This window comes from Triplophysa dalaica, chromosome 21 (assembly GCF_015846415.1).
Source record: "Triplophysa dalaica isolate WHDGS20190420 chromosome 21, ASM1584641v1, whole genome shotgun sequence".
Lineage (NCBI taxonomy): Eukaryota > Metazoa > Chordata > Actinopteri > Cypriniformes > Nemacheilidae > Triplophysa > Triplophysa dalaica.
The window spans coordinates 8,708,606-8,717,038 of NC_079562.1; the positions used below are offsets into that span (position 1 = coordinate 8,708,606).

General features: G+C 40.3%; 2 protein-coding genes across 2 annotated transcripts in view; both read left to right on the plus strand.

Moving 5' to 3' along the window:
- The window catches only part of pik3c2b (phosphatidylinositol-4-phosphate 3-kinase, catalytic subunit type 2 beta), a 34,210-nt gene extending 32,040 nt beyond the window's left edge, over positions 1-2,170 (plus strand). Inside the window, exon 33 of the mRNA XM_056734659.1 lies at positions 58-2,170. Within this exon, the coding sequence (XP_056590637.1) occupies positions 58-249 (192 nt within the window). The 3' untranslated portion in view covers positions 250-2,170. The remainder of the gene's footprint in view (positions 1-57) is intronic.
- Positions 2,171-3,036: 866 nt separating this feature from the next.
- LOC130410590 (protein phosphatase 1 regulatory subunit 15B) lies at positions 3,037-8,433 on the plus strand. The gene is made up of 2 exons (XM_056735349.1): positions 3,037-5,677; positions 7,095-8,433. Exons 1-2 carry the CDS (start codon positions 3,821-3,823, stop codon positions 7,284-7,286), a joined length of 2,049 nt encoding a protein of 682 aa, XP_056591327.1. The 5' UTR covers positions 3,037-3,820; the 3' UTR covers positions 7,287-8,433.

Genomic DNA, 8,433 nt, shown 5'->3' on the forward strand with positions numbered 1-8,433 from the left:
GCCTTCATGAATCTTCAGATTAGCAATGATATAATCTCCTCTGTCCTTTCTTGGTAGCTGGTGTACGATAAAATACCACACGGGGACTTGCAGCAGAGAACCATTCACCTGCGAGTACTGAGTGAGGGAGCATTCTGGGAAAATACCTTGCTGGGCGAAACCATCATTCCCTTAAAAGACATCATACCAGGTCATCGCTGGGTGGATTGGCACCAGCTGAGCTCTACGGGCTCTGACATAAACCGCTAACAGAGAATACTCAAAACTGGCATGCACTTGTGTCGACAACTATTGGAAGTGAAGAGTTTCACTGATGTCCATCGCGTGCATGTGTTTGTGTCCATCTTTGCCGATGGGTCGGGAAGTTGAAGATACCCAGTAGCTCAGAAGGCTGTTTCCCCCAGTGGGGGTGTTTGAGAGTTTTTTTGATTCTCCTACCCAGGAGACGTGTAGACTCTGTGATGAAGCAGCATCACCTTATACTGTTCTAGTGGGGTTTTGTGCACCATGTTTATCTGACCTTGGATTACAGAAAGAGGTTCTTGCTAACAAGATGAGACAAAAACCAAGGGGTGGGGGATCTGTTTGAGGTCTGCTGTCCATATCCTTTGCTGTCCGGAAACGTTAAAATTTAAGTTATTTTCTTTTTAAGATGTTTCTTTATTGCTGCTCAAATTTGAGCTATTCTGTGTCTTGTGACATTGGTTATGTCTTTTTGTATCAGATTTACATTGTAATTAATAATGAGTGACTGCTTTCATATTGTAAAATGACAGGTAAGTGTTCATTGCTTGTAACTCTTACCTGATAAAATGGAAAAACACTCAGATGGTGGTTTGAAAACCAAATGTCTGATTTGGGCAACTTGCTTTAACCAGTTGCAGTGGTCATTTCAAAACAAAACCGAGTGAATGCAGATTTTTGGCTTGGTGTAAAATGGGTGATAACATGAAAACAAACCCAATGATGAAGTGCATGTACACTGTAGGCTAACGAACAAAAGAAACGAACCCTGAAGAATCAGGATTGTTATTTTCTTTTTATAGGTCTTTCATTTCTTGAAGATATGATGTCACAAAAGGTTTTGAAGGACTTGACCTTGGGGTCATTGATTTATGTCTGACTGGTATATAAGCATAATCGACAAGAAACTTTCTATTTGAAAATGGTTGATTTGCATGCTGTGAAATACTACTGGATAAATATTGCTTTTTTTGCATTTGTTTGTCAAGTACATTGACTTCACATTTTTCCAAGTTTTATTGGTTGATTTAAATTTTTTCTTGGTTGCATTAAAAGGGAGTAAAATGAAAGCTTCGACTAGTAAGTCTGTCAGTATTTCCATTCCTCCTTTTAATGTCAAATGGCATGTAAATTTTATGCTAAATGTACAACAATAGTTTCTCTTTCCCTGGGAACCCAGTGTGAAGATTTTAAATTCTGAATTGCTTTACTTTGCACTAAGTTTTATTTTTTTAGAAGAAATTGCTAAATTCGAGAAATAAAAAGCTAATGGTATATTTAATGGAATAATGGAGAGATTGGAAAATGTCTCCAATACACATAAGTGTCCAGTTTAACCAAGTGGCATCGTTTTGTGCAGCTTTTGCCTTTGAAAAGTACATCAGGGCAGGATCCTATTAAACTCTTTGATTAAATTCTTTAAGTGACCTACAAAGTGAAACCCTTTATGCCAATGTGCTCTAACAATCCATTAGCCTTAAGCAAGGTGTAGTATCATCCAGATCAAAGGAGTGTTCTAAACCTTTTTCTAACAAGACAAACCAGCTCCATTCAGTGATGCTTAAATAGAGATTTGAATGACTTGTTACATGACGGTTTCCTTTCAGTTTCAGTCATGCATGTACCATTCCATGCAGTCCAATAATAGAAAATTATTTTTGGAAAGGTATGTTTGTCAATGTGCAGAAGAGTGTGGGTTTGGAAGTATGGAACTTTTAGAACATCTGTGTCCCTAATTTGAATATTGAAAGAGAATGTAAGTGTAAACCCAATATGCTAAGAATATAATTTTGATGCGAGTTATGGATATAAAGGAGCTTTATCCCACTTCTTTCATTTTAAGAAAAAAATGTAAAGTGTTCTGTCTAGTTTTAAAATGTGTTTTTTTTTACTTTATTTGCACTTAATAAATGCACAGGAAAACTTATTTGACTACATTTGAATGTTTTGGCTTTAGCTTCATGTAGTCCTTTTCCCTTTATTTTTCAACTACATCGCTAAATAAACGTTGGCAAAGGTGGTGCAATTAACACTGTTGAATGATGAAAGTAATACGAAATGTCTGGTGTATTCGCACAAGTTCCCCTCTTTCAAACATGTGCCATTGACCACAACAATCTGCTTTATCCCATATGCTGTTTTGGTTAACCCTGAGGTAAGAATTACATCAGACTTGAGCTCATCAAGCCTTAATTGCCAAAATCTCTAGAGAATCATGACTCATCCATCCGTGTTAATATATATTAATACGTCCCACTGAGAGTACCGTAAATTAAGACAACCTGGGAATAAAATTCAATTTAACGCTTTCATCTGTAATCTAGCCTGTATATAAAAAGCAGAATTTCCATAAAATGCACTGAAATATTTCCAAGCGCATTAATGCAGACCTCTGTTCATAACTGTGTATCTGATGTCTGTCTGTTCTGCATAACCAAAAGAGGACATTATGCTGTTTTTAGTATGCGTGGTAAGAAGCAAAACATTAACCCAGTTCCAGAGACCGTATGCATTTATGTTCTCTAAAATTGTCTTTTCCAAATCAATGCACAAATAGATCTGTCAGACGCATGCTGGGTCTCGCTTCACTGCATTAGTAAAAATACTTTCTGTTCTCACATAATGTAAAGTAATAAAATGTGACCGGACAAACAGTGTCGCATTAAAAAAAAAAACATTGCAAATCACGCACTAAATATCTCCTATAATACGTCAAGCGCTGCATAAGATTCACATTTTACCACGGTCCCTAACCGTTCAGGACTTCCTGTACTTTACAGACGCTCCCTTAAGTCCTTTTCTGATGAAATCTCTCCACTTTAGCTCTGCGGCTAGCTCCGACGAGCGAACGAAGCGGGAATACCAACGCGCCTGAACGCCAAAGTATTTCTATTTAACGCTAATTTAAGGTGAAACCGTTTTTCCCGTCGTGTGGGGATCACCTAGACTAGTTTTTGGTCTTAGAAACGTTTTTTAGTATTTCTGAAAAGCGCGGCGGTCGGGCTCGAATGAGACGACACAAGACTGACAGTTGAGGAACATACACTTCTTCTCTCGGACGACAAAATGGCTTTTGCTTTGAACTTTACCCTGGAATATACTGGTCTACATTGCTCTCATACGGCTTCGAAACACCTTTCCTGCACTTCTGTCGTCTCTACAATTCCCTCAAGCCGAAATAAGTTGTGTTATTTTCCTCAGAACGACACAGTTGGCGTTAATACTGCGCTCAATATGGACGCTGACGGTACTCGCTGGCGCCGGGTCGGACTCACCGCGCAATAATCGGCATGTACCGTTTCATGTATCCAGAAGAGTATTAAATAGTAACTCATGGAGGCTGCCAAGGGCTGAACTCAATGAAAAATGAACCGTTTTGCTTTTCTCGTAGCTAACATTTAGCCTAACACAAATTTGTGTTTAATATTAGCCTAGTTTACAACTAGCTGCGTTAGCCAGCTCAGTCTTATTACGCGGTCACTAATTTGTGTTTGACAGTTGCTAAAAGGAGTAGATCGCTTGTTAATATTATATTTCTATTAAGTTCATCTAGTCGTAGTCATTTTAAGGAAATCACATGTTCGGAAGTATGAGCACACATGGGCACTTTTCTAAAGAGGACACGCGGTCCGTGCGTGACAGGAGTCATGACAGCTCGTGGATCAGCGTGTTTTCTCTGGTCTCCAGGCCCGCGTGGTCTTTCCTGCAGAAATACTTACCGGGAAGATCCCAGCCTGCCTTTGATATGAAGTCGAATTTGGATATGGGAAGCTCGCTAGTTGGGGTTTTGGGCGACCCCTCTCTGAAAGTTGCATACCTCAACTGCCAGCATGAAAACGCGGTGTGCGCGTCTCCCGGAGACCCGGGGTCTCTGGCCTGGTTGACTCATGGTTCACTGAGCCAACTCGGAATCCAGGACGCGGTACAGAAGGATTTCAACGTGCAAAGGCAGGTATCAGTCGGATACCTCGGAACGGCGAGAAATTTTCTCAGCCAGTTGTTGATGAACGCGTCCACCACGCAAGAAAAACGACTGAAGGGGGCCGAGCGACGCAAACCGGAAGTCGTTTGTTGCGCCGACACGGCGACCGCGCGCTCTGCCAACAGCCGGCGGTGGGGTGGATCTTTGGGAGCTGACGATAGCCCGCAGAACGGGCTGCTTATTGTATCGCAAACCACAAACGAGACTGGTGCAAACTTGCAGCATTGTGGAGAACACCACAGTGTTGCCTATTGTCAGAGTCGCTCTCATGCTGCCATCGCCATGACGACTGTACTTTGTGTGTGTAGGGATGATAGAGCATCAATGAACAACGAAAGCGCTGGACCCTCGTGCTCCAAAGAGCTGGTCCACAATGCAGGCCTACACACGGAATCCCTTAAAAATTCATACCAGCTTCCCTTAGGAGATGATGAGCAGCAAAGTGTATTTCAACCTCTAGTTTGTAATAGAACCTACAGTGAGGTGGCAGTTCTGACCCCAGATCAGGATAATGGCTACTCAAGCTTGGAAGAAGAACAGTCAAATAGTAAGCTTCGTAATATGAGGCTGCTTTCTGAGGAGCAAGAGGTGTCAGAAACAGATGGACATGTTGCCTCCGGGGATAGCTCTTCACACAGTAACACTACAGGGAATGAATCTGTGGAACACTCTCATACTGAGTCTGGCGACTGCCAGGACGAAATTCAGCAACAGGATAAAGATTCTGAGTCTGAGACTGACAAGACGTCCGAGGGATCATCTCATGTGTCTCCAACACCTGAAGACCAACTCGTTTTGCCCAATCCTCGCTGTCAAAACAAGAGCATCGCCTATATCATGGGCAGCCCTTGCAGTGATGAATCTGAATCTGAGGATGATAGCGATTGGGACAGTAATGATGATGATGGGTTTGACAGTGAAGGTTCATCCCACCCTTCAGAGTCTGAAGACAGCAGTGACTGTGAATCAAATACGGATGAAGAGGATGCCAATTCTGAGACGGAGAGACTGTGGAATTCTCTGTGCCAAAATGAGGACCCTTACAACCCTAGGAATTTTACAGCTCCGATGAGGTCGGCCTCCAAGCCAAACCCTGCTACAGAATCCCCGGTCTCGGAATCCACACCGGCGCATATGTCCTCCCATCTTTCACCTTCTACTTTGTCACCCTCGCTTTCTGAGAATGACTCGAGCGAAGATGCTTGTGAGGTGGATGAGGAAGAGAATCTAAAACTGTGGAACTCCTTTAGTTGCTCAGCAGACCCCTACAGTCCCCTCAACTTTCAGGCCCCAATAAAGACTCAGAAGCTTCGTAAATCTTGTCAAAAGAAGACAACGCCTGGAACACCAAACTACAAAAGAGAGGAGGCAGAAGAGAGGCTGGACAGTGGATTTTCAGAGATTTCCTCTGGGCCATGCTCGAGGGGTGTCATGGGTGTTCAGCTGAAAAAGGTTTGTTCTTTTTATCAGTTTACACTTATTACATGCATGTTCTGAACTGAAAATGCTTGTGTAATGTAGTGATGTAATGTTGTGTTTGCTTAAAAGGTGTAAAGTATTTAAGGGTGGTGTTTGAGCTTAAGAGCACTTTACTAATGTGTTTGGAATGGACGAATGAATCATATATATAAAATTACGCCTTTCTTGACCTTGAATCATATACATGTTTTAGTGTTTAGTTGATACAGAGATAACAAAGTGCCACCACTTTGTCATTTCGAATTTCCAAAAGGTTTAAAATAATGAGGTGTTAGGTAAGCTTTGGAAATAAAGGCAGAGTTCGAGTTGGTAAAGTATTTTTCTGAGGCAAGTTCATTTGAAATTGTCAACAGGCACAAGCTGTTCGATATTATTAAAGATGGATATGATATGAAGACTTTATTGCCCCTCTTGAGGAAATTGACGCATTAAACACAGGGACAAGGGGCTAATAAATGTAGATTAGTAAAAAGAAATCAACGACAACGGAGCAAGATGCAAAACAATGTAATAAAGAATAAAGTGAGCCTTGGATATGGTGAATAACATTTTATTCAGACTTGGTCTTCTTAAAGACTATTTATAAACTCCATTAATCCTCTCTTCTGTAAGTTAAATGCTTTCAACACATTGTTTTCTTTCATACTGTCATTTGGTTTTATATCTTGGCTATATTCCATTGCAACATGGCTGTAAAAGCTAGTCTGTGAAAATGATGTAAAGCCATGCAATATCATTTTTATTTTTTCCCTCTGCCTGTTCTAATATGATGCAATGGTTCCATTTTACCTTCTCCAAGGAGGCAGGAGTTAGTACTCTGCCCATTACTCATTATCACTTGATGGTGTGGTGGATTTCATGACTCTGGCATCACACTAGTCAAAGTCATTAGCTTTGGTCTGGGGATAGCACTCCCAACCACTTAGAGCGAGGGAGTTATCCATCATGTACCTGCTCATTATTTTACCAATTAAGTGCAATTACAAGTTACTTAGCAACAGTGAGACTGTGAGTCTGGAAAGAGCATAAAAAAATAACTTGTGCAGCTGTCTGTTTTTCTTTAACCTTAACCCATGTTCTGCCAAGAGAATCCAATTTAAAGCAAAGAAGAGATAAGCTTTCATGTATATTTCCTGTGTTGGCAGGTTTAATGATTTTCATAACCTGTTGTTTATCAGTCACTGTCATAAAGTGGTGGCTCAAAGAAAGCTTTTTAAGGAGAAAATAGCAGCATATGGGTCGCAGAGTTTTAATGACACAGTATGCAGTGTTATATAACTCTAATAACTTGGTGCAAAGGAACAGAATGCTAAATGAGTTGCAGTTCTTTGTAATGTCTTTTAAAAGTCTTTCTCTGACAGCAATATAAAGAACTTTTGTTCTTTCACAGGTGCAATTTGTGGAAGAGGTGGAGGAATTCTATGCCAGCAGTGATGAGGACCGCCATGGCCCCTGGGAGGAAATTGCCCGGGACCGTTGTCGTTTTCAGCGCCGTGTGCAGGAAGTTGAAGAGACTATCAGCTATTGCCTTTCTCCAACGTTTCGCTTGGTCGTTTTTCAGAGACTATTCGATGCCTGTTAATTAAAAGCCTTCTTTGTTGTTTGACAATAAATGTTAACAATGGATAAGGAAGAATATATCAATAGCTTAATTCAGGGCATCAGGGAAGCCCTTAAATGTTTCAAGGGCTCACACGTCACAAATTCAAGGAACTCGGAGGTTCTTTACTTCACTTAAATGGCTTAAGGTCCATGTGTTTTGTGCTGAACTGTTGAGTGGATTTTGGAATTATGCATTTTGTTTTATTTTTTTTAATTCCTCACGAGTCACACTGTCCTTTCAACCCCTAAATACATTAATTTCATTTTAAGGTAAAAAGAAACTAAAGGATTCCCATTAAGTGCAAAAGAAAACCAAGTTTTAATTAACTGTTTGACTTATTAGATAATTATTTTATGATGTACAGAAAAATGCACTCACCTGCACTCAACATCACCTGTATGTGGGAAGCTACATTTCTGTTAATATAATTTTAGAATGGTGTTATTGGAAAAAAATTGGGGGAAAAGTTAAAGTAACCCTTTATAAGTGTGAGCTTGCATTTTCTGTTGTTTTCATCTAGCAGGTCTCTTTACAAACCCCTTGTGTTGTAACCTCAAAGCCAAAGATAACATATGTCTGCTCTGGAGAAGATGATTAAGCCAGGCCTCAGTATTTGAACTACAGGGGCGTGTCGATCCCCCAGTGAGACAACACTCTTTACCCACATTGAATCTAGTGGTATTTTGCCAGAGCTGAGCAATGCTTCAGTATCTGTTCTTGTGTTAGAGTGAAGATATATGGATGTGGACCTTAGTGCAATGTGTTCGCATGATCCTATATGGAAAGACTGTCTTTTCTCTATGACTAGATATTGGACAACCATTTTATTTAATATGTGGGATTCACTGTTGCGTAACGGGGTATTTTCTCCGTGCTTTGAACTGTTGCAGCTGTGACATACAGTAAAATCTTGACTCTAAGGGTGAAATGCAGGGACAAAATGCATGTTTTTGATCTGAACTACATAACATGCTTGATGTTGAAGCATAAAGGTTATTTGTTAAGTACTATAATTAACAAAGGCATTTTATTTTTGTAATACATTTTAGCAGTTAAGCATCTTGGGTTTGTGACAGAAATACTAGTCCTGATTAACGTTAATTAAAAAGTAATGCAAGAAATTTGA